This window comes from Rhinolophus hipposideros (assembly GCF_964194185.1).
Source record: "Rhinolophus hipposideros genome assembly, chromosome: 3".
In the NCBI taxonomy this organism is placed as follows: domain Eukaryota; kingdom Metazoa; phylum Chordata; class Mammalia; order Chiroptera; family Rhinolophidae; genus Rhinolophus; species Rhinolophus hipposideros.
This window is the reverse complement of record NC_138049.1, coordinates 96496093-96523188: the sequence shown is the minus strand read 5'-3', so window position 1 is coordinate 96523188 and position 27096 is coordinate 96496093. Positions and strand designations below refer to the sequence as shown.

The 27096-nt window shown below is 41.6% G+C and overlaps 1 protein-coding gene across 1 annotated transcript in view; it reads left to right on the top strand.

Moving 5' to 3' along the window:
• Positions 1–26402, top strand: part of BICRAL (BICRA like chromatin remodeling complex associated protein) — a 71294-nt gene extending 44892 nt beyond the window's left edge. The window contains exons 6-12 of the mRNA XM_081045189.1: positions 12348–12453; positions 13154–13254; positions 14323–14384; positions 14991–15136; positions 16438–16532; positions 18586–18688; positions 22543–26402. Of these exons, the coding sequence (XP_080901315.1) occupies positions 12348–12453; positions 13154–13254; positions 14323–14384; positions 14991–15136; positions 16438–16532; positions 18586–18688; positions 22543–23330 (1401 nt within the window). The 3' untranslated portion in view covers positions 23331–26402. The remainder of the gene's footprint in view (positions 1–12347; positions 12454–13153; positions 13255–14322; positions 14385–14990; positions 15137–16437; positions 16533–18585; positions 18689–22542) is intronic.
• The last annotated feature ends 694 nt before the right edge of the window (positions 26403–27096 follow it).

The following is a 27096-nucleotide window of genomic DNA, read 5'->3' as shown; positions in this document are numbered from 1 at the left end:
ATATAAAATATTTAAAATGCACATTAAAATGTAAACAATTTGTTTAATAAACAGTTTGTTTTCAGTTTTAGGAAAATGATGGGGAGAGACAATATGGAGAATTAGAAAACAGAAAACCCTCTTGCTGACAAAACACCCAGAAGCTTGATTAGAAGGAAATGCACTATAACATTAGCAGCAGTTCTCTGGATGGTAGAATTACAGATTATTCTCGTTTTCTTCTACTTTTAAAAACTTACCCCTCATAGGGAAGGTCATACCTGAACAGCATTCATCAAACTGTTGTGTGCATTTTCAAAAAATAAGTAAAACATTCAATTGGTAAAAATTAAAAACAGTTCCAAAATAGTTTAGAATGGAAACTCAGTCTTCTTTCCCCAAGTTTCCTTCCCAGAGGCCACCACTGTTTCTAGGTTTTTTATATTCTCCCAGAGCTATCCTCTGCAAATACAAGCACCGATAGCATATATATGTGCTATATATATATCTGCAACACACCATAGACGTTTTTTACTTTTATTACATGACCTGAGGATCATTTTATATTAGTATGTATTGATCTGTTTTATTTTATTAATTATAATTAGCCACAGCATTATCATTTTTCTTTCTTTTTTTTTCTAAATATTGTTTCATTTGAGGGGGCGGGGAATCTCTCACTGACTCCCAAAAGTTGCAATTATCCAAAGGTAACAAGAAGCCTACATTGGCAGCTGCAAAGTATTGTAATTTTTTGTGTTTTTAATGCCAAAAAGTATTGGGAAGTAGGTCAGTTGCATTATGTCAAGTGTGTTCCTGCTGTAGATTTTCCAGAACAATCGAAGCATCAAGGGTATTGGAGTAAGGAGGACACAGCCTTGGATGTAGATGAATTGGGAAAGTAGTGCTGAGGTGCTATGTGACACTTAGACCCCAGGACATCCAGAAACACTTATAGCAGCTCTTTTACTTTATAATTTCTGTGTAAGATTTCTGTATGAATTGCTTTATAGAACATTGTAGTGAACAAAAATACCATGATCAGGGGCCCTCAGTGTTTGCCTATTTGGAGAAAATTAGTTCAGTTAAGCTTTGATACTGTGAAGGGCTCATATTAGGGAAGGGTAAGTTTTTAAATATATACTTTATTTTGGTATAGATAACACATTTATTTGGCTCAAAATTCAAAAGGTACAGAAAGATGTATACACTACAGTGAAAAATTCCCTTCCTTCGCCTGTCCTCCAGCCACCCAGTGGCCTGCAGGCAGTCAGTGTAACCAACTTTTGGTTATAACCGCCCCTCCTGCATTATTAAAACTTTCAAACCCACAGAACAGCTGGAAGAGTACCATAACCCAATCGCCTAGATGCTCCAGGTGTTTATGTTTTGCAACATTTGCTTTATCTGTACATCTTTCTCGACACACACCTTTTTCTCTGAACCACTTGAAAGTAAGTTGCAAACATCATGCCTCCTTCCCCCTAAATACTTAAGCAGGGATCGCCTAAGAACAAGGACCTTTGTCAACACAACCACAGTCACACCCAAGAAATTTAACATTAATGTAATAAAATTATATCCATTGTCTTCCGGTTGATCCGATAATGTCCCTTATGACAGAAACTAGTCAGAGAGCACTGATTTCATTTACTGTCACGTCTCTTTAGTGTGCAGCAGCCCAGACCAACGATCTTGTAAAGTGGCCCCCAGTATGGAATTGTCTGATTGTTTCCTGATGATTAGGTTCAGGCTGGATGGTTTGGCAAGACACATAATGTTAGTTTGTGCCGTTATTGGTGATTCTGAGTGTGATCACTCGGAACAGGTGGTCTCTGCCAGGTTTCTCCTCAAGGTACTCAAAGTTGCTTTGTTCCCTTTGTAAAGAAGAAATGATCGCTAGGATGGTCCTTCGGGACTACGTGACTATCCTGTCTGTTCCCCAACCTCTCACGCAGTGATTTGAGACTCCATTGGTAATCCTGCCCTGTGCAACCACCAGTGTAATTGAATATTATACTGGTGGTTGAAAAATGATTTTCTAATTGTTATCCTATCTAGTTATTGGTGGGGATTTTTCCATCAAGCACATGCTGCTTTTTCCTCTCCCTCACGCTTTTTTTTTTTTTTTTTTTTTGAGTAACACTATGAACTTGTAGGGGTTATTTTCTGCATTCATTTTTAAACTTTTTATTATGGGGAATTTTAAACATGAACAAAAGTAGACAAAATAGTATAATAAGCCCCCAGGCTCAATCAGCTTCAGTGTTTACCAACTCATGGCTAGTCTTGTTTCATCCATATTCTACTCACTCTCCCCCGCTCAGTGTTATTTTTAAACTAATCCAGACATATAAGTTTATCTGTAATATTTTAGTGTTTATCCCTAAAAGATCATGTGTTCTCTTTTTGTATTTAATGTGTTGCAATCTATTCCTTTCATTATTGTTCTGACATTTATGTTGTCCCACATTTGGCCAGTGGAGACTTGCTTAAGCAGGCCTCTATACTTTTGACATGTTCCCATCTCTTTGAGCATCTCTTTGAGACAAGCTATTGTAGGCTTGTCTTGGGATTACCTTGCCTCAGCCATTTCTCCAGGGAGCCCTGTGAACTTAGATCTCTTAATGCAGAGCATAATTTACAGGATTTAAACTTTCTTGTAAATGGATTAATATTCAAAAGTCAGTGATTAAAGGAGGAGATTTGCAAGAGTTTAGCCTATGAAGCGAAAGTAAACAAATTATTTTAAGTCCAAATCTCCTTAGATCACAAAAAGATTTAGTAGATTGTAAATTCCTTGAGAGCAGCACCTACCACACTTTGGGTACAGTGATCACAACTGAAGTCTCCAGTCTCACCGCTTCCCCCCCCCCCAATTCCCTTTACCCCTCTAGCTCAGCCTGCCTACTTATTGTGGAACTACTGGGTGTCTTCAGACACCCAGACTTCAAAATCTAGATGTTCTTATTTATTCCCCTCTCCTCTAAACCTTTATTTTAATAAGTTATCAAATCCTACAAGTTTTTCTTTGAATGTCCATATCCATTCTTTCCAATAATAATGAAAATCATGATCATATTAACAACACGTACGTGCCAGGGTCTGTATGTATTGTTTCTAATCCTGACCTTGGGGCTACAAATAGCATTACTGTTCCCATTTCTAGGAGATGGCGGTTCAGAGCATGGGCAAATGGCTCGTAAAGGCAGACTTTACCTGCTAGCTACCTGTACCCTCCTGCTTTCCATTTCTCTCCTTTTCTACATCCATAAGGTGAGCTAGACTTTAAGAGGGACTGCAATATACTGGGGAAAACAAGAGTTGGATTAGGAGTCAGAGTTCACTTGTAGGTCCTGCCTTGCCACTGACTGGTTTTGTGGTCTAAGTTCGCACAATTCACTGAGCCCTAGTTTTCTCTTCTCGAAAATGAGGGATCCTAACTGTGCCGTAGAATCATTTGGGAGCTTTTTAAAAATATGAACACCTGGGCCTCACCTCCATAAATTCTGATTTAAATGGTCTGGAGAAAGGGCTCTAGGCATCAGAGTTTTTCTTTTTTAGTAATTTTTTTTTTTTACTTTTCTTTAAAAGAATTGTATTAAAATATAGCTAACATACAATATTATATTTGTTTCGGGTGTACACAACAGTTATTCAACATTTATGTACCTAAAGAAGTGATCACTGTGGTAAGTCCGGCAACCATCTGACACTGTACCACGCTATCACAATGTTATTGACTATATTTCCTATGCTGTACATGACATCCCCGTGACTTACTTGCTTTACACCTGGAAATTTGGACCTCTTATTCCCCTTCACTTTTCTCCCCCTTTTTAAAATTTTTCAGTTATAGTTGACGTTTAATATTATTTTATATTAATTTCAGGTGTACAGCGTAGTGGGTTAGACATTTATATAATTTAAGAAGTGATCCCCCTGACTAGTCTAGTCTCCACCTGGCACTATACATAGTTATTACCATATTATTGACTATATTCCCTATGCTGTACTTTATATCCCCATGACTATTTTGTAACGACCAATTTGTACTTCTTAATTTCTTCCCCTTTTTCACCCTGCCACCCACCCCCCTCCCATCTGGCAACCTTCAAAATGTTCTCTAAGAGTTTGTTGCTGTTTCATTTGTTTATTTTGTTCTTTAGATTCCACATATAAGTGAAATCACATTGCATCTGTCTTTCTCTGACTGACACACTCCACTCAGCACAATACCCTCCAAGTCCATCCATGCTGCCACAGATGGCAAGAACCCATTCCCTTCCCTGGCCGAGCAATGTTCCATTGTAGATATGTATCACCTCCTCTTTATCCATTCTTCAGTAGACGGACACCCGGGCTGCCTCCACATCTGGCCATTGTAAACAGTGCTGCAATGAACATATGGATGCTCACGTTCCTTCATAGTACCGTTTTAGGTTTCTTCAGATAAATACCCAGAAGTGGATTACTGGGTCCTTCTTTGTCTCTTGTTATAGCCTTTGTTTAAAAGTTTATTTTGTCTGGTATAAGTCTTGCTCTCCAGATTTTTTTGTTGTTACTGTTTCCATTTTCATGAAGTATCTTTTTCCATTTCTTTACTTTCTGTATGTGTCTGTCTTTCGATCTGAAGTGAGTCAGTCTCTTGTAGGCAGCATATGTAAGGGTTTTGTTTTCTTATTCATTCAGCCACCCTATGTCTTTTGATTGGAACATTTAATGCATTTACATTGAAAGTAATTGTTCATAGATATGTATGCTACATACATATTGACATTGTATTATTCATATTTTTGATCTTTATTTCTCCTTCTTCTTAAGTCCCTCTAAGATTCTTTGTAATACTGGTTTGGTGGTGATGAACTCCTTTAGCTTTTTTTTGTCTGGGAAGCTCTTTATCTGTCCTTCGATTTTAAATGGTAGCCTTGCTGGGTGGAGTAATTTGGGTTGTAGAACCTTGCTTTTCATCACTTTGAATATTTCCTGCCAATCCTTTCTGGCCTGCAAAGTTTCTGTTGAGAAATAAAGAGACAGTCTTATGGGAGCTCCCTTGTAGGTAACTAACTGCTTTTCTCTTGCTGCTTTTAAGATTCTCTCTTTGTCTTTAACATTTGCCATTTTAATTATGATGTGTCTTCATGTGGGCCTGTTTGGATTCATCCTGTTTGGGACTCCTTTGCTTTTTGGACTTGTATGTATCTTTCCTTAGCCAGGTTAGGGAAGTTTCTATCATTATTTCTTCAAATAGGTTTTCAATCCCTTGCTTTCTCTCTTCTCCTTCTTGTACCCCAGTGATGCAGATACTGTAACACTTGATGTTGTCTGGCATCAGCATTTTTCAGATGCTCCCCAAGTGATTGTAAAGTACCACCAGGATAGAGAACCCCAGGGTAGATGTTTTCCAGACCTATCATATCATAATTAGACAACTGTAACAGTTGTCTGGGTCATTAATCTGCCTTCAGCCTCTTCCAAAAACCTGATTTCCACCACATTAATCTTCCTAAAACATTTGCTTGGTGACTTGAGTCGAATCATTGCCACAGGAGAGAGCCCAAACCTCTACACCTGGACAGTAAGGTTCACCAGTGGGAAACCCACCAGGTAGCCAGGCAAACTAACCCCCATTTATTCTCTGAATAGGCCAGATTCTTTGTGAGCATCCAGCCTTTGCTGATGGACCTTCTTGAGGGTGCTTTCCTATCAGGTTTAAATGTTTCCCCACCCAAAACCCTCCAAAGAATAAAGCCTTTTTCCCTCTGTCCCCTGATATCTTCTCTGCACTTTTTGTTTGTACTGTCCACTAGGTGTATAATCACTTATTGTGCTAAATGTTTCCTTCATTGATTCAGTCATTCAGCAGTATTTCAGTACCTACCATGACCAGCCCTGGGCCAAGTCCCAGGAACACAATGATCTATTGCAAGGTGGGAGGCAGGTAGATAAGATGACAGCCACACGCAGTATTTAAGTGCTCTGGTAGAAATAGTCCAGAGCTCCAGGCTCTGCAAAGGTGCCTCTAACTCAGATGGGCTAGTTGGGGAAGGTTTCCTTGAGACAGTGGTTTTTGACTTAGACCTTTTAAGGGAGAAGGAAGAGTTATCCAGCATGAGAGGGCCTGAGTGAAGACCGTTCAGGGAATGGAAACAGCAAGTGAAAGGCCTGGAAAGAGACGAGACCATGGTACTGAGGGTGCAGGGAAAAATGTTCACGTGAGGTGTGGAAGTGTTAGGTGGGAAAGGTGAGCAAGGACTGGATCAGCCAGGACCTGGTAAGTCACGTGAAGGAGCCGGTGACATAGGCTAAGCATGACATAGTAAAGACCTAGACTAGCGTGGTGGCAGTAGAGCTGGTGAGAAGTGAATGGGTTTGAGACAATTAGATTAGATAGAACTTTCGATTGATTGGCCATAGCAGAGGAATAAGGATGACGGTGTCTTGACAGTGACACTCAGAGTCCCTGAGATAGAGCACATAGGGAGAAATTATGATTTGCATGCTGGGCGAGGGGAATCCCCCAGAGTGGGGACTCAAACCCTTGGTTAAGAAGGTTCTTTGCTTCACATAGGAGGGAATGCAAATGTGAACAAATTTAGAGTTTAAAGTGAAAGTCAGTTTATTAAGCAAAGAGTAAGTAAGAAAAGGCCACCCCACAGACAGCAACGGTCTCTAAGCACTAGTAGAAGACAGACCCTCACCATCTCCTGGGCTAGGGTTTATATGTGTTTTCTGTTCCCATGGAAATTTTATTGGTATGGAGGGAAAAGGAGAAAAGAGAAACAATAAATTTATCTTTAACTTCTGTAAGATGCAAGAATAGGGGCAGGTCTGTCTTTAACTTTTGTAAGGTACAACCTGTGCCTTATTTGCAGTGGGCCTTGCTACGGGGATGGTCATAATGGGATCTCTTTGCTTTATAGCCTTTGGATGGTCTGTTCTGTGATTCATTAATGTCTGCCTGAGCTCCGTCTGGCAGCACGCAGGCAGCAGGCTTGGAATCCAACCTCCTTGTTTCTTCTGCAAAAGTAGTCCTCATGCCCCTTCCCTATATTAACTTGAAGGGAAGTTACGAATTTAATTTAGGATGTGTTTGACAAGTCTGAGGTACGTGTAGGACAACTAAGTTGTATGATAAACTGCTACATATACGAAAGCATAGGACTGAAATATGGGCTGAAATGGGATTGATCCGCATATAAATTGTAATCCAAACAGTGGAAGTGAAATGAAATGGATCCAGGGATGTTATGTAAGTAGACAAGAAAGAGCAGCTGGAAAAGAACCCCAAAGCACCTCAACATTTAGGGGATGGACACAGAAAGAGGAGTCCACAAGAGAGACTCAGAAGTTTCCAGAAAGGAGGAGTCAAACCAATAGGGTTTAGCATTTTGGAAGCTAAGAAAAGAGAGTGTTTCAGGCAAGAGGGAAGAGGTCCACAGAGTGAAGTGTCACTGAGAAGTCAGTGGAGGTAAGAACTGGGATGCTGCTGACAGATTTGGCAACGAGGAGGCAGCAGTTGCCCTTGGTAAGACTTGTTTCCATGAAATGATAGGTGCAGAAGCCCATTGCAAGACTAAGGAGAGAGTGAAAGGTGTGGTAATGAGTACAGACAACCTTCAGAAAAAATGAAGGTAACCGAGATGGCAGGAGCTACAATGATCTGGAGGGCCAAGGGAATTATTCTTTTTAAGATACGGGGAAGGCTTGAGCCCTTTTAGAAGATGACAGGAAGGAGAAGGACATGAATTCTTGAGCCCTGGTGGGATTCTTTGTAGAAAAAAGGAGGATGCCTCTTGCATTAGCAAGAGAAAGGGGGAAATGAGAGGGGTACAAGGTAAAGTTGTAGCTTTGAAAGTTGAATGAGTTCTCACCTAGCTTCCGGGTTTGAAAATAATGAAACAGTGTACAGTGGGCAATGAGCAGAGGAGCTGGCGATGGGAGAGAAAGGATCGCTGGACAAGCATGAGAAAGTAGAGGATGGACATCATAATTACAGTGACTGATCCAATAGGGGGCCTGGCTATTTTCTGGGTGGTAAGCGTTCAGAGGGCAAAGACTGTTTGGCATCTTCCAGCTGCCTTCTCTGTGACCACCACAGTGCCGTGTATACAGTTGACACCCAAATATCTTAGTCAAGGTACCTTGGGTTGCAACTATCAGAAAGTCATCCTAACACATTTAGCCAAAAATAAAAAAAGGAATATAGTGCAGCTCCTTCCAAGGCCCAGAAATCAGCTCTCTGCTCTTCGCTCGACCTCCTCAATATAGCCTGTCGTCTTATCTCTCCTTCATTGTTCTCTCTCAATCTTTTCTTGGACCAGAACGGCCACCCCAGGCCAGCTTCACATGATTAGTGAAGCTTTTAACAGAAACTACAAATGCAGTGGTTTCCAAAACTTAGCAATGGATCCAAATCACCTGGAGAGTTCTTTAAAATTATAAGTTCCTAACCCCCACATTGGATTTCCAAATGGATCTTTGTGGACGGAACCCAGAAACATCTTTCAGAAATTCCCCAGGTGATCTTGATACAACCAGTGTATAAATCTGCACTGCCTGTCACCCCCACCCCCATCTGAAATTCCCAGGAGAAAGTCTGATTGGCCCATGTGGTTCAGTAATCCGTGGCCAGAGGAACAGGGTCATGGGTGACATGAGGAAGTGGCCACACAGGGCTTCTGCTGTTCTATACCAGGCCTTTGTTCAAAATAGGAAGAAGTACCCTTTGAGCCAAAATAGAAAAAGGTACCTTCTAGGTAGATAAACTGCCCCACTGGCAGGCATGGCACTTTTAGATGGGAAAAAGGTGTTCCTTCCCTGGATTTTAGCTCTTAACACCTTCCAGCAGGCGACACACCTTTGTATGTTTTCTAACCTTGCTGGCTCTGACCCATTTCTGTGGCATTTCTCAGATGAGAGTGTGGCTGGGCAGATCCCAAATGGTCTTCCTCATTCAGCAAATGCCTGTCTTTGGATGAATTTCATCTTGTTAATTTGTAAGTGGCTTCTTTCAAAGTGGACCACACGGCGAAATCGATATACTAAGTATTCTGATTCATTGGGGTTATTCTATGTTTTCATATAGTATCAAGATAATTCATGGGGTCTAAAGAGTTACAATTGTACATCGATATTAGCAGAGGTCTTAGAGCCAAGTGCTCAACAAAATATCCTTAAATATTCTCTATTTGTGAAGAAAATACATTTCAAGAGCAAGTCTTCTCTAAGAGTTTCGTAAAAACCATAGAATGATAAATATTTCTGGAAAAGATTGTCAACTGGGGACAACCTAATTTTGGGGGGAATAAAGCAAGTTAATGCCTCCTTGGGGGTGGGGAGCTGGACTGAGAGCAGGAACAGGCCCCCTATGACTTATGCTGCAGTGGAATTCATTTCCTCGTTTTTATTTAACAACTATTTACTGTGTGATCACTGTGGCGCCAGGCCCTGTTCTGGTGCTGGGGATACAGCGGTGAACGAGGCGAACAAAAGTCCTGCCCTGAAAATAAGTGGACTGGGAGCCACCAGTGGGCTTCTGGAGGCGGAGCATAGCAAACCTGGTGAATCCAGGCGATTCCAGAGTGGGGGCCACACCGAGTTCCCCAGTGGATTCCGATTCTGCCACCATCCTGGCCCTATCTGCGCCACCCTCAAACCCAGTGTTATCCCAGAAGTGTAACAATGGGATTGATTGTTCTAATCCCCAGGGAAGGGGTACCTGAGCAGCACAGGCAGTAGTTAGAGAACAAAAATGCACAAAGATGCCAGAGCTCAACACACTCAGGCCTGCAAGAGGAGGCAACACACATACCCAAAATGGTGCTGAAAGGAGACATGCCCTCAATAAATAGAAACTTTACTGGGGGCAGCCGGTTGGCTCAGCTGGTTAGAACACAGTGCTCTTAACAACAAGGTTGCCAGTTGGATCCCCACGAGAGCCACTGTGAGCTGCACCCCTCTGCATGGATTGAAATGAAACAACGACTAGACTTGGAGCGGATGGGTCCTGGAAAAACAGACTTAAATAAATAAAGTGTTAAAAAAAATAGTAATTTTGCTTTTAGACACCGCAGCCCTCTCTACCCTCAAATTATGGCAAATTTTCAAGCCTTGACGTTAGATTAGATTTCTGTGGGGCTTTTTTTCTTTTACCCTTCTGTATTGTGAAATAGAACACATTCAGGAAAAAATAGATTAAAAGCAAATGGACAGTTAACAAATAATTATACAGCGAATAGCCATCTATGTAACCACTCAAGAAATAAAATATTACCAGAACGCCTAGAAAGCACCCCTGTCCATGTAACTTCCAAATTTCAACCCCTGTCCTGACTTTTATGGTGATTTCTTCTTTGCTTTTCTTTATAGTTTTACTACTTATGTATACATGGCTTTTTGTTGTTGTTGTTGTTGTTTGTCTGGTTAATAGCTAGGAATCATCCAGGTTATGTCTGATAAATAAGGTGGGAGGTCATTTTTATAAAAAAAAACCACACACACCAAAAAACAGGTGTGTGCTCAAAAGCTATAAGGATGATGTCCTTCTGTTTCCTGTGAACGAGGCATGTGGAAAGATTCCAAAATGTTGTTACTGGCAGCACTGCTATGAGGACGTTAGTCATTTCAACATGTTAATTCTGGTTCCTCTGTTCATCTGTTGTATCAGAGTCCCACCTACTATACAGCCTTGCCCTATTAAACTACGTTTTCCCAGTTTTTATCTGCTTTGCTTTTTCTTCAGGGTGGCCCTTAGTGTTCATCGCTGGAAATATTTGTGAGGAAGGCCTGTACTCACTGTTTGCCCCAGGCCTCCTCCCAGCATGTGGGTCCTCCACGGAGACCATGGGAGAGTATGGAGTTACGTTCGAGGGGGAATGCTGTTAAAGCTGGAAGATTCCCCCCCCCCCATGGTTTTCTCACTAAGAATTTATTGCCTGTCCACCCAGAATTTTTCCAACTTTATAATAACCCTCTCCAGCCTTTCTTGGGTAATGTCCAATCCCTCTCTATTTTTTTAAATTTTTTTATTGGGGAATTTTGGGTGACATTGTGTTTCTCCAGGGCCCATCAGCTCCAAGTCGTTGTCCTTCAATCTAGTTGTGGAGGGCGCAGCTCAGCTCCAAGTCCAGTCGCTGTTTTCAATCTTAGTTGCCGGGGGCGCAGCCCACCATCCCATGTGGGAATTGAATCGGCAACCTTGTTGTTGAGAGCTCAAGCTCTAACCAACTGAGCCATCCAGCCGCCCCTCTGGAAGCTCAGTGGCAGCTCACTGTCTTCTATCTAACTGTGGAGGGCGCAGCTCACTGGCCCATGTGGGAATCGAACCGGCCACCTGTTGTTCAGAGCTCGTGCTCCAACCAGCTGAGCCATCCGGCAGCCCCCCTCTCCATTTTTATATTGGAAAAGAGAACTAAATAGATAACTAATTGTTTAGAATAATTAATTGTTTAGAACAGAAATATTAACATGAGCTTAGTTGGCCAGTGCTCAGGCAAGTTCTCCGTGGAGATGACTAGACTAAATTCCAAATCCACTGTTGGTGTACAAAAATATAAAAATTGAAGAACAAACTATAGCATTATGAAGTAGTAATGACATAGAGGATTAAAAAATGAGAGTAATTCAAAAGCACTTTATTGTCTTAACTTAAATGCATCATAGAGATAACAGATTTTTTTTAGCAACAAGGAGCTTGTTAGTCCTTAAACATCATCTAGTTCATCTTCCTCATATGTAGAAAAGAAGTACCTAACAGTTTCAATATGAGGTTGATTCTTCTAATAATATTTGCTCACACTAATACTCAGTTGAATTTATATTTCCGATTACATGCCACCTGTTGTTGACCTGATACAAACGAGAGACATTCCAGACTGCAGGGGGGAAATGTGCTTTGTTAGATCATCTACACAAAAAACCGTGAGTGCTGACAGTAGGTTAGGGGTTGGCGCTGCCGTCCCCGAGCAGGTCCGTGCAGACCCAACATAGAGACCGAGAGTCGGGGTCATAGTCCTTGCAGGCGTGATATAAAATGACCAGGGACGGAAACTGCGTTCCTGTCTCAGCCTTTGTGTCTGAGCACCACGAGCCCAGTTCTGTGAGCAAGAAAGCAGCCTGATATCAACTCAGCCTCCCTGCTGAACGGTGTCTAAAAAATTCAGTGTGCTTGCCCAGACTTTCAAGGGTACTCTTTGCAATCCTGCCGATGTGATAGAAGGATCACGTTTGAAAACTTTTGTTTTGTAATCTAACCTGAAGGTGATGCCGGGTAGGCATTAACGGGCTTGGTTGGCATTTTAAGGAGTGTATTAAAGCTTTTTTGGTCCTGAAATTAATTTTTCCATCTTTGTCATCTTTTTCCACAGGCTCAGAAAAAAAGTTTGAATCAGACTTCCCCCATTTCCGCTTCCAAGACCCCGGATGGCCTGAGGCAAGCACAGATTCCTGGCCTCTTGAGCACCGTACTGCCAGGTCAGGGGCGTTTAGTGAGCTCTCCTCAGGTGTCCCTGTTGTCCCAACACCCAGGGACACTGTTCCCACATCCCTCATTCTGCATGCAACCTTTCTGACTCAGTCTCATCTCGACTCTCTTCATTCCTTTTTTCTGAATCCACATTGCATCTGTACCATCATTTTATATACCACTAAGCAAGGAAAAAGCACTTCTAATTAAACTATGACACATTCAATTATGTGACAAAATGTGCTGCTTAGAAACAATGAAATCTAGCGTTCTGTGGCCCAGGTGATTTTGTCACTGTCCTCATGTTGCTTTCTATACGAGCATGTACGAGTATACTTAGAATCCCCCGAGACCAAAACTGTTATGGGCTGGGTCTTACATTTCTTCTAAAGCTGACAGATTACTGGCTTGAGGCCTATTCCTCAGACCTTAGATAATTTGAAACTGTAGCATTGACAGCTTTTGTTTATTTATGTATTTATTTCTATTTATTACCTAACCAGGCTTTAATAATCCTTACTTCTGCCTCCAGAGCTTTTGTAGATAAATGTACTATACTTCCTGCTGTCTTTCCTCACAGTGAGGATCCATGATATAGAAATCCCTTTCAGAATATTCCATAATCTGTACACATTAGATTCTAGGGTTACGCGATGGGCCTGATTTACTGTTTCTGTTGAACATTGTCTTATGTGTTCGTTCTAATAGGGCAGGATTCTGGAAGCAAAGTAATACCAGCGTCCTTAGGAACCGCACAACCACAGCAGGAAAAAGGAGTTGGATCATCGCCTGGCCAACCAGCTGTGCAGGTAGAACACAGTTTGCATCGCTTCTTCTTGATGTTTAGCGTAATTAAAAGAAAACGTAGTTGTCGTCTTCTGCGTAGTAGTTGCTGCCTGGCGTAATGTACACAGGCAGCCCAGACTCCCTGTGTGCCTGTAAAAGTGTGCTCGCCAAAGGCCTTCCCCGTGGGCCAGGCCCTGTTACATGGGTGTTTATAGGATGAATGTGTCTATGCTATTTCTCACATACCTACAAAGGTATTATTTCCTCATGAATTAGTAATATACAAGCAGCCAACACATAGTAGGCACTCAAAAAACGTAGTTGCTGTTGAGTATTATCACTCATTATCTATCAAAAGTAGATCTGTTCCTCAGTTATACTGAGAGATTTTTTTTTTCCTGCAGTAGCATCGAGGAATGTATGAAGTAGTCAGTCCTTACGGTCTTTTAACCCAACCTCTGATCTTAAAAGAAAGGAAAAAAAGTTTTGTTTTCAGTTTACTAAGGCCTTAATTTCTTCTTCATCAAACGTAGCAAGTAATAGTTTAATGAAACTTGTTATAGTCTGGGCCTGGAATACTCAGTGAAGGATTTGTTTCAGTTCTCAGGTTCTGATGTAGGCATATTTATTTCCTTAACATGATACAGAAATGCCCTACTCGATCACACACCCAAACTGTATGTAATAGGAGCTCAGAAATGTTTGCTCCCTTATTTACCACTGAGAAGATGAATTAAGTAATATCTACTGAAGTTTCAGATGTTCATGGAGTTGGTACCCACAAATATATTTCTTCAAAAATATAATGACGCATTTGTAGAGGAGGTTTGGAATTCCAACTTTGCGATATAAGCTGAGTCATTCCAAGGAACTGATAGGACAGCTTTCTATAATCTTGACACAGTGTGACTTTGCTCCATGGGTCTGTGGAGTTGCTTCTTGTACATATTTTTTTTCAGTAGATCATATTCTGTATTCAACGGTCTTGATAGACCGTTGAAAATATTCACCTAGTGACCTGTATGTGTAACTGTATTCTGCTTCTTTTTTCAACAAAAGGGAATAATCAGAGGTATGTTTTTTGTCTTCAGGTGGATGGTCATTCAGGAGGACAAAAGAGGCCTGCTACAAAACAACTAACTAAAGGAGCTTTGTGAGTAACCTTGGAAATGACTCATTTTGAACATTTCTCTAGGTTCCTAACCTTCAATATATATACAGCAGAAGTCAGGTTATAATAATATATAGAATATTTTTAAAATATACTTTGAAAATCTTTTCCTGTAGTTTCTTTCCATTAGAACCTACTATCAATAGATCAAATGTGGTTTGAGCCTACAGTTTGCTCTTCTGTTCTTAAAGAGAAGAGCTCTTTGCCTTTTTAACATACCACGTACCCCTTGGTTGGCCTGAGTGTGTCCGAGGAGAAGCATGGTTTGATAAAGTCTTATGCTCAGAACAGAAATGTCAGCAGAAGCTTAGCTGGCCAATGCTGAGGCATTGCCAAGGTCTGTGAGCCCCCACCCGTGAATGGTTGGTGGGGACACTGCTTTTGAGACCAGAGCCATGGTTTGAGTCCTCTGTGGAGACAGTTAGACCAAACTCTAAACCCACCATAGTACAAAAGTATAAAACTGAAGAAAAAAACAGAGCCGCTCAGCTATGAATAACATTCCTATATGTCGTATTTTCTTTGCACGCAGAAGATTAGATTCCCTAACATGACCCTCCATTGGCATTGGCACTTTCTCTTTTACAGCATTCTCCAGCAGTTACAGAGGGACCAAGCCCATGCTGTGACACCTGACAAAAGCCAGTTCCGGTCACTCAGCGACGCGGTGCAGAGGCTGCTGTCCTACCATGTGTGCCAGGGCTCCATGCCCACCGAGGAAGACTTGAAAAAAGGTATACAGGCTGTGACCCCAGAGTGCCACTCTGACCCCGGGTGCCCTCCATGGATGTCCCACAGAAGAGTGAGAGCCACGTGGCCCCCGGATCGGAGCCCGGTTATTGTTTTCAGTCACCGACCTAACTTGTTCCTAGTTGACTCAATGTCACAGACCATGTGGGGCTGTCACTTACTCTGCATATTCTGTGAAGGGATTCCCAAATGGCAGGGTGTTTTATGGACAAATTTGGGGGGCAACAAATCCAAAGCATTGTTTGGATAGCTGGCTACAGATGGGATGGCTCTGACCTAGGTACTCTACATAGTGATTCAGCCACAGTCCTTGGGTTTGGGGAGAATGCATACCCTTAGCTCTTACTACCAGTTTTATGAGTTAGACAGAGCCTTTAGCAGCTCCCAAAAGCATACTTTGACATTATAAAGTGAGTCCAGGGCATTGCAGTATGTCAAGAAACTGCCCCCCGCCCCTCCGAAAGAAGAGTTAAGGACAAGGGCCCTGGCTCCCAACCTAGAACTCGGCCCGTCTGGCCCTGTTCCCTCTCCCAGCTGTGTGCTTTAGTTCTCCCCTACTTCCCACCACCATTCCCCACGCCTTGACTCCATTCCTTCCCCTCCACTGCTTTCATACCTCCCACAGCTGCCACCAGGCTTGCTTCGCTGGCTGGGGTCTTTTCTCTGAGTATTGTGGTCTCCATCGGTCCACTGTGAGCTTTCCAGGGAACAGGGTCCAGATCCGGCCTTAAACGGAAATGAAGGCTCTGAGAAGAGTGAAGTAGCAAATGTTACACCTTTGGAGACCAACAGACAAGGGCAGAGCCACATCTCTGTCCTTGACCTACAAGATATGAAGTAGTTTGTGTCTTCACATAAGACGGGTCTGCCCAGCTCAACAGCAGGACTTCATTGTCTCAGTTGTTTTAGTTTTTCATAGTATTGGAAGGGAATGGAGGCTGAGACCATCTAAACTAGCAGATCGTTCTCTATTTGTTGATATTTGTTGCTGGTCTGTGTTATATGGTTTCCTTTTATAGGTGATGTTAAACATACTATGTTTTGGGCTTCTTCATTAAAGTTAAAATAAGCTAGTATTGAAATGAGTTTCATGATCACATACCTGTGGACAGTGAGGGAAAGCAGTGCAGAAACATCGTGTAACCAAGGAAAAGCTCATCTGAGAAAATTGCCACGGACAAGACATGTTTGAATAATGGAAGAGTAATGCATTTCAGTCCTAAGAAATAAAAGACCTAGTGGGTGATTTGCACTCTCTTACTATTTTCTTTCTCTCTTTTTAAAGTCGACAATGAATTTGAAACAGTTGCCACTCAGCTCCTAAAAAGGACCCAAGCAATGCTTAACAAATACCGATGCCTGCTCCTAGAAGACGCCATGGTAAAATTCTGCTACCAAGCATATTTGCTTTTTAACACTCCACAGGCCACAGCTACTAATTCAGAGAGAAAAACTTGACGGAATCACATTCTCCCAACGTAGTTTAAAAGGCACTGATATTTAAGACTGTAGGAAAACCTACACTTGACTGGTCCTACTACTAACAGCAGCTAATATATCTACTGCGCTTTACATGGTCCGTCACAGTCAGTGCATTGTGGGTGTTCCAAATAAGGAAACTAGGGCTTTGGTTAAGGTATTCGCCCAAGATCATGTAGCTGGTAAGTTTGTAGGGTAATTAGCAGGGCTGGAATACAAACCAGGACCCCCTGACCCTGTGGTCCCCACTCTGATGCTATCTGCTGCCTCTCTCCAACCCAGAGATGTGGCAGAGGACGAGTGGCCCTCCCAATGGAGACTGTTCAGAGAAATATCTGGAAAGACTAGGTGATGACAAATGTTAAAATTAATTTTGTCTTATTCTTAATTGAGAGATTACTAACATGCCGTAAAAATTCACACTTAATTTTAAAATGTACAATTTGATGGTTTTTAGTATATTCACAAGCTTGTGCAGCCATCACCACTGTCTAATTCCAGAACATTTTCATCACCCCAAACAGGAACTAAAATTGATTTTTAAAGCATCCTTTAATTAGAGAAAGGAGTAAGATATCTCAGGAAATGACGAGAAGACCAAACCTGTTCTGAGATTTTAGAAGCAGTCCTAAAATTATATAGGCTTTTACCTATAAATTGGTCTCTTACAAGTAGTTTTCAGTTTGAGATGAACTTTGAAAATGAAACAATTGTCACCCCAATAAACTTTAATTAAAACAAAAAAAACTTTGAAAATGTACCTTTGGGGATTAGTTAAACTACATTATACACATATACAATATAGTGTAAATATGTATGTATGTGTATTTGTGTTTAGCTAAATATATGTACATATAATATATATTTACTAATATATTTTTACATAAAATTGTGCCTCCATAGTCTGAAATAGTTGTTTTCATATTGACAACCATTTCTAAAACTCTGAGACATCAAAAAGACTGTGTCATTTTTGAGGAAAGGACCACTCATTTGGTCAAATGACATCTGTCAGGAATTTTCATGTTAAATAAGACCCAGAAATATAATTTAAGATTTAATTCTGTATAGTAAAAACTAATTTCTTAAAGGAAAGCCTTAAAAAAAAAAAAATTAAAGCATAACAGTGTATAAAGTAGAAGATCATCCTAATGGAAAAATTCCCAACATATTATTAGCAGAGGAGAAAATAAGAAAGGTGTAGACAGTGTGTATAGTTGCTACCATTTGTGCACCAAAAAAACCACAGAAGAAAATAAATGTGTGTGTGTGCATAATATGTCTGTGGAAGAGTTTATTAAACTATTAGGAAGGGGGAGAGGCACTGGGGGTGGGGAATGCACAGGGGAGGTGAAGAGGAAAGGCTTACTTTTCACATCCCCTTTGGTATGTTTTGAATTTCCGTGTTTCCCCGAAAATAAGACCTAGCCGTACAATCAGCTTTAATGCGTCTTTTGGAGCAAAAATTAATATAAGACCTGGTCTTATTTTACTTATTTACTATATTTACTTATTTTACTTATTTTACTTATAATATAAGACCAAGTCTTATAATGTAATATAATATAATATAATACTGGGTATAACATAATATAATTTAATGTAATATAATATAATACAGGGTATAATATAATATAATGTAATATAATATCAGGTCTTATATAATATAAGACTGGATCTTATATTAATTTTTGCTCCAAAAGATGCATTAGAGCTGATTGCCTGGCTAGGTCTTATTTTCGGGAAAACAGGATTTGTGCCAATGTGTAAATTACAGTGTTTTTTTTAAATGCATCCTACCTATGTGGCAAGAAAAAAATGTGACTAAATGGGACATGAGTGAAACATCATTAGATATTAAATTCTCATTTCTGATTGCTTCATTTGTTCCAAAGACACAGTGAGTGTTTGCACTTAAAAGGCACCTGAAATGACTGGACTCTCTCATTTTCAGCGGATCAATCCCTCCGCTGAGATGGTGATGATTGATAGAATGTTCAACCAGGAGGAAAGAGCGTCTCTGTCGCGGGACAAGCGTCTGGCCCTTGTGGACCCTGGTAAGTAAGACACCAGAGTGAAAGTGGAGTGTTCCTGCCCCGGCTCAGGCCGTGGGGCTTTGGGGAGTCTGTCTGAACCCACCTTTGGTATGAAACCTGAAGGTAGAGCATGACTTCTGGGAAGGAAAAACCCAGAGTTCAGAACAGGACGTGAATATTCTGAGAAGGTCTGTGTTCTACAAAATCCAAACTGGAATTTTACGTTCAGTTGGTTAATTTTCCCTATTGAAAACTTCAACTTCCCAATCTTTCTCTAGTTTTTGAAAACTAAATTACGTCAGAAGGCTTTCCAGAAGCAGCTATTCCTCAGCAAATTCCTGAGTTGTCTTAATATGTGCAAGGCATTGGAGGTGGGAAAAAATCAGTAAAACAAGGTCACTGCCCTCAGCCAGGAACTTGTAATGCTCCATTTAGGTACCTTTCTCTCACCCATCAGTTTCCTGCTGATTGCATACGTTAGATGTGACCCACATTCTGCCTTTTAAAAATGAATTCTCTACTTTTTCTACCCTCTAAAATTGTTTAAATCAAATAACATTATAACAATTCATGGAATATAGATTTTACCACATGCTTTCATCATCCTATGAAATGTTTTGTTTTGTTTTGTTTTTTTAATGAATTTTGAGGCAGGCAGGTGGCTCAGTTTGTTAGAACGCAAGCTCTGGGCAACAGAGCTGCCGGTTGGTTTGATTCCCACGGAGCCAGCGAGCTGCTGCTGAGCTCCCTGGCGGCCCATGGCTCACTTGGTTGGAGCACAAGCTTTCAACCACAAGGTTGCTGGTTCGACTCCCGCAAGGGACGGTGGGCTGCACCGCTAGCAACTAAGATTGAACACGGCACCTTGAGCTGAGCTGCCGCTGAGCTCCCGGGTGGCCGGATGGCTCAGTTGGTTAGAGTGCATGCTATTAAGGTTGGCGGTTCGGCTCCCACAAAGGATGGTGGGCTGCACCCCCTGCAACTAAGATTGAACAACAGCGACTGGACTTGGAGCTGAGCTGCTCCCTCTACAACTAAGACTGAAAGGACAACAACTTGACTTGGAGCTGATGGGTCCTGGGAAAAACACACTGATCCCCAATAAAGTCCTGTTGCCCTCCCCCAATTAAAAAAAATTTTATTGGGGAATATTGGGGAACAGTGTGTTTCTCCAGGGCCCATCAGCTCCAAGTCATTATCCTTCAATCTGGTTGTGGAGGATATAGCTCAGCTCTAAGTCCAGTTGCCGTTTTCAATCTTAGTTGCAGGGGGCGCAGCCCACCATCCCATGCAGGAATTGAACCGGCAACCCTGTTGTTCAGAGCTCATGCTCTAACCAACTGAGCCATCCAGCTGCCCCTCCAGAAGCTTAGCAGCATCTCGTTGTCTTCAATATAGTTGTGGAGGGTGCAGCTCACTGGTCCATGTGGGAATTGAACCGGGCACCCTGTTGTTCAGAGCTTGCGCTCTAACCAACTTAGCCATCTGGCCGCTCCTGAAAGAAATGTTTTTATTTCTCCAAGTTTTCTTCCAGTTCTGATTCCCATTTACGTACATCATTTATATATAATTACATGTCATATGCTAACCATAATTTTGTTATTCTAATTTCTCCTATTTAACACATCTGAAGCTTTTATCATGTTGCTTTAATTTTTTTTCTATTTTTATTTATTTATTGGGGTGACATTTGTTAGTAAAATTACATAGATTTCAGGTGTACAGTTCTGTATTATATCATCTATAAATCCCATTGTGTGTTCACCACCCAGAATCAGTTCTCCTTCCATCACCATATATTTGATCCTCCTTACCCTCATCTTCTACCTCCCAATCCCCCATGTTACTTTAATCTTCAAAATACTATTTAATAAAATTTTAATACATTAGATAATTTAGCTGATCCATTCCCCAGGACTATTATAGTAAGTCCTCACTTAATGTCATCTATGGGTTCTTGGAAACTGCAATTTTAAGCAAAACAACAATAAACAAACCAATTTTACCATAGGCTGATTGATATACACAAGAGTTAAGTTCCCACAGCATATTTCTAATCACAAAAACACCACCAAACTTCTAATAAAGACCCAAAACTCTTCTAATATGAAACATTGAAATAAATGTGAGCTATACACACATTCAAGAAAGACTAATAAAAACAAGTAAGAGAATTATTTTCCAGCATTGGACAGGATGCCCTTCCATCACAACACATTCTCCTGTGTTGTGCCTGCACAGCCAGTGTTTTAAGTATGGAATCAGCTTTTTGTTTTTATTTTATTTATTTTTTAAAAAAGATTTTATTGGGGAAGGGGAACAGGACTTTATTGGGGAACACTGTGTACTTCCAGGACTTTTCCAAGTCAAGTTGTTGTCCTTTTCAATCTTAGTTGTGGAGGGCGCAGCTCAGCTCCAGGTCCAGTTGCCGTTGATAGTTGCAGGGGGCGCAGCCCACCATCCCTTGCGGGAGTCGAACCCGCAACCTTGTGGTTGAGAGGACACGCTCCAACCAACTGAGCCATCCGGGAGCTCAGCGGCAGCTCAGCTCAAGGTGCCATGTTCAATCTTAGTTGCAGGGGACGCAGCCTATCATCCCTTACGGGAGTCAAGGAGTCCAACCGGCAGCCTTGTGGTTGAGAGCCAACTGAGCCATCAGGGAACTGGAATCAGCTTTTTAGATTTCAGAGCTCTATTCCCTAGATCTCACATTTTGGGATTTGGTGAACAAATGCATGTTTATGGCTTTCTACCGTGTTTCCCCGAAAATAAGACCTAGCCAGACAATCAGCTCTAATGCATCTTTTGGAGCAAAAATTAATATAAGACCTGGTCTTATTTTGCTATAATTTAAGTCCGGGTCTTATATAAAATAACATAACATAACATAGCATAGCATAGCATAGCATAGCATAGCATAGCACAGCATAGCATAGCATAACATAACACCAGGTATGATATAATATAGTATAATATAATGTAATGTAATATAATATAATATAATATTAGTATAACATAATATAATATACCGAGTCTTATATTAATTTTTGCTCCAAAAGATGCATTACAGCTGATGGTCTGGCTAGGTCTTATTTTCGGGGAAACAGGGTAGTCCTATTTCACTTTCATTACTTTCAGAGTGAACACTTTCTCTGCCCTTGCATATAACAGCAGTCTGCCTCCCTCCATCTGTACCCTCCACCCCCTAAATTCTAACATGCTCTTGCCATCCTTGGCTCTTCAAGCCGGACCCAGTTCAGAGCTCACTCACAGACACAGTTCCTCCACGCCCCACTGTCCTTCCAAGCAGATAGCATTCTGGACACGTGTTGTGCTCCTGGCAAAGAGCAGCTGGTAATGCCAGGTCCCCTCACATGTGTCTGGAGGGACTGAAGTGCCATCACCCAAAGACAAATAGTCGTGTCCGTCACACCCCACCCTACCCCACCCCCACCAAAGCCTCATTCTAGGGCCCTCTGCACCAAGGAAGAACCCAGGCTGATACTGGCATCTAATTTCTGTTTTCAAACCGTTGCAAAGCCGTTAATTTTAAAAGTCGTTAATTTTAAAAACAGCAGTTAAGAGATCTAGACAAAGTGGAGCTTTTTGCCCATCTGGTTTTCCCATTTGTTATCAAGCAGCTGCCTTTTCGAAGAGGTTTAAGCTTCTCGTCTGGAGGCTGTGGCCCCATAGCCTTGCTTCCTTTCATAGGATGCCCCCTCAAGTATTGTGCTTCTGCATGTTCTTGGCATAAATGATGGGTTGGGCTGGGCTGGGCTGGGTAGGGCAGGATGGCTTTGCCCCTGACCCACTAAAGGTCTGTTGTCCCTACTCTCTCATTCATTCCTTAATGTTCTTTTTGTCCCCACTTTCAGAGGGATTTCAGGCTGATTTCTGTTGTTCCTTGAAACTTGATAAAGCTGCTCATGAGACGCAGTTTAGCAGGAGTGACCAGCATGGCAGTAAAACAACCAGCTCTCTCCATCTGACGGCTAAGGCCCAAAGCAGAGACCGAGCCAAACCAGGCATGACAGAACCAACGAATCATGACCAATTTCATCTAGTGCCTAATCACATTGTGGTCTCCGCGGAAGGAAACATTTCTAAGAAAACTGAATGCCTTGGCAGAGCACTGAAATATGACAAAGGGGGCTTAGTTCAGTACCGGAGTGCGTCTGAGGAGAAAACCAGCCGGAGAGACTCCATGAAAAGCAGCGAGTGCTCTCCTGGCCCTGATGGGCACCGGAAAACCTCATCCAGACCAGATCATGGTACTGAGAGCAAACTCTCAAGTATCCTAGTAGATTCACACTTGGAGATGACGTGTAACAATTCCTTCCAGGACAAAACTCTGAGGAATTCTCCAAAGAATGAAGTTTTACACACAGACGTCATGAAAGGATCAGGCGAGCCCCAGCCAGATCTCCAGCTCACTAAGAGTTTGGAAACAACATTTAAGAACATCTTGGAACTCAAAAAGGCTGGGCGGCAGCCCCAGAGTGACCCCACGGTTAGCGGCTCCGTTGAGTTAGATTTCCCCAACTTTTCTCCAATGGCTTCGCAGGAAAACTGCCTGGAAAAGTTCATCCCGGACCACAGTGAAGGTGTTGTAGAAACTGACTCCATTTTAGAAGCAGCTGTAAATAGTATCCTAGAGTGTTAATAGAAGCAGCCCTTCCCCCATCCCACCCCCGGACCCTGCCCCGGACAAGTTACAGTCTTTCCTGGCTAAAGCAAACGGAAATGGTCTCCTGTCTCCAGCCTGCGTGATCTTTCATCACAGGTTATTCTTTCTAATCTCAACCCCGTTCTTTGTTTAAGAGCAATACTTGTGGTGGTTACAGGGAGATCCTTTAGTAAAATGAATCCTTGTTAGAAAGCAGTCTGATAGTCCCTACACATTTCAAATCTTCTGAAAGTCCTTAGAGTCATTTTGTTTTGTTTTATTTTTTAAAAAAACACTGTAACTCAATGAGATCGCAGTACACTTGGCCGTGGGTAAAATTCTGACAATCATAAGTCATTTGCAAAGAACAGACTTATTAAAGGAAATCAAACAGGACTGATAGAAGCTACTTTTTAAAGAATATCCCCCTGCATCTCCAAATTTTGGCTTTTTGGGTTTTTTTATTGTTGTTGGAGGGGAGACCATATGGTTCCCCCTCAGCCGTCCTGAGCAATATGTTCCTGGTTGCTCTGCACAGGACCCCACAGCCCTGGTGTAAGCAGCCAGTAGTGTCCAAGAGGGCATTTGCAGGGCTTCCTTGTTCATCGTTCACGTGCTTTTCCGATGCTCCTGGAACAAAACCTCATGGTTTTTCAGCATCTCCGTGTTGAACTTCACCTAGGGAATGCTCTGTTCTTAGTAGCAACAGCATGACTTGAGATCATTTCACCAGGCTAAATAAAGGAAACTGGAACCCAGCTAAGTGGCCCCAGTGTACAGGGGAGGCCGGGATAGAGCGGTGAGGAATATAATATGTATATATGTAAAAGCATATATATGTTAACTATTGAGAAAACAAAACAAGCGTTTTGCATTTTATAATTGGATATAGTCAACATAGGATGGACGTTTTTATTTGTTGCTGGGTTTTGTTTCATTTAACCTCTCTTTTGCACCCTCTCCCACAACAAATAGCCAAGCGTCAAAAGCACTTTCATTTGAGAACTGTGTTGTAATTTTTCAGTTTAAACCTTAAAGGGACTTTGGCATTGTTTATGCTTCTTGTTGTCTGAGAACAGTAGTCACCCCCCCCCCCCCCGGCAGCAATCATTACCAAAACACAGATAAACCAAAGGTAACCAGCCAGCCCACCACAGAAAGGAGAGATCTGAGACACGGGATTCCCACTGGAGAGCCAAAGGACATGCCCTGTCATGGTTTGTGTTTGGCCCGTGTTCATATGAGTGAACATGACTTCTTGCTTTATTTATTTATATTTCTTTTCAGGGAGCTTTCCCCGTTTTCCTTTCTTGTGGACTTGCCCCAGGTCATCCCATCTGTGTTGTGACTTTCATACTCATTGTCACTGTACCTATCAGTTGTGTCCTGTCCTTGGGAAAGCTACAGGATGGTATTTGATACGTACTGTCACACATGCATGTGTGCACGGAGCTGAGCGGCTCAAAGCCAGAGGTCATTTTGATTCCAGTGTGTACACACTCTCCCTCTTATGTGTACGCACACTCTCATTGATTCTGTTTATCTCTGGCTGTAGAGGTACACCCACTGCTCCCCACTCAAACACATTGCCAGGATCTGCTGCTGGCTGTACCCAGAATGGGGATGACCCCCATTGTCATCATGTTGGGCATTTCTTTTCCTGATTGGCCTGTGATGGAAAGGAAGGCTTCTCATTACTAGAAAACACAGCAACAGAAGACCTGTACTCTCCCTGCCCCTTTTCCCACCACACAAAGAAATGCTGTGAGACAGCCAGTCTTCATAAAAGCAAAGTACCTTCTCCCCACTCCCATCCCCCCCAGCCAATAGAAATTGGAAAATCTGGGCCATCTTAGGGTTACCATTTTTTCCTTATTTGTGCCAATGTCCAAGTTGCAGATTTCCCCTTTTTCCTGTATTGTAACATATTAGAAAGATAAGTTGGTGTTGCCAGTTGGAACTTTCTGTTTGGGCAGCCCTGGGATAACACCCTGCCCTGAACCCCATGATTTTATAGGCTCTTCTTCCCTTAGGGTTCATGCTCCCCTAGTTCCTAGCAAGACTTAAAGATGGTCCCTCCTGATCAAATTCTTCTCATTGTGGAACTTGATACCTGGAAGCCTTCACGAAGGCTACTAACGAGTTATATTAATTATGCGAATCAGTGGAATTCTTAGACAAGCTTCGGGTACATTTTCCACCTCTTTCTTCCCTATCCTGCCCTGCTTCCCCAACCCTAGCTTTTCTCTATACCATCTTAAAGGGTTTTTAAGCCCGAACACTTGTCTAGCAAATGGAGAGCCTAATTTACCAAAATGAAACTTGTAAATTTTTGTGTCTTTGTATGTAAGTTTACTTTTTATGGGGGAAAGATTCTAGATAATGACAAATGAAGATTATGAAATGTATTTTACTCCTGTGATTAGGTTACGCGCACACGGGTCATTTCTCGCATGTTGAGCCCCCTCTGGTGAAGGGTGAGAGAGCTCAGCCTCGATGGCCAACACTCAGTTGTTCAGGTTCATAGTCAGAGTTGAGTTTTAGAACTACTTGTACTCAGTAACAAAAATCATTTTCTTTCTTTCTTTTTTTTTTCTTTCTGTTGTTGTTGTGGAAAAGTGTGAATTTGTTATTAAGCATTTGATTTTCTGTGTCCTTAAGTACTGCCTAAAGATAAAGCAAATTTTAAACTGGCAATTACGAAAAAGAACTATTTTAGCTCTGAAGAATTTATTAGACTTTGTTAGATTAGGGAGGCCTTACAGACTGACTTGACTTAAAAGAGGACGCGTCACTCACTGTCAGCGTGGTGTGGGCTTTATTTGCTTAAATACCTTCATTTGTATAGTATGTCTCACTTGAAATTGCTTTGTATACATTTTGTAAAAATATTTATAAAATGTTTTGTAAAAAAAAGTATAACAAATTGCAGTTTATTTTGTTATGTTGGATAAATACTGTTAAAAGAAACCAGTCAGTAACTATATTGTTAATCCATGGTTAGGAAATGTTTAGTTGGAGATTACAAAATGAAACAACCATTGCAATACAGCCAAAGATTTGGGAAAATGTGCAACTGTGATTGTCTTGATTTTGCAAACAGGAATGGCTGCTGTTCCCAGAAGAAAAGGGTAAGTGTTCAGTGGGAATTCTACTTAAGTATATATACCACTGCCAAAAAGTGGCCTAACCAGTGAGGGGGTAGGATTTTCATTGATCGACCTTTCCAAACAGTTACAAATGAAACAAATCTGGTCAGTGAGAATGTTTAGTCACTGTGCATCTCTGGTCTCCATCCCTACTTCTGTCATATGGGCCCTTAACTAAGGAAAGGAAAATGGGGTCATTTGAAAACTTAGATAAGTGAGCTCAATCTACAGGAAGTTTTCTTCCATACGTTCTTATATTTTGTTTCTGCAAGAACAAGAAAGCTAAGGGAAAAAAGGGGGGGGGAGGTGGCTAAAGGATAGATAATGAAAACTATTTTATGTTAATCCTCGTTCCAGAATTAACATGTTTCTCTTTGGAACCACACGTTTGACCAAACTGTGTTGAGATAAACCTCTGTCACCTTATCTGTAAAATCAGCCCCAAGAGGCCCTTCTGAGTTTTTGTCCTCACAGTGTGACTCTATCTAAATTGTTAGAGAAACTACCAGAGGGTGAAGTGTATTTCTGGGGGTGAGGGTGCAGGACTCCTTAAAGTTTTCTTTGGGGCCTAGAATTTATACTTATACACCCCTTACTTTATGGTTTAATTGCTT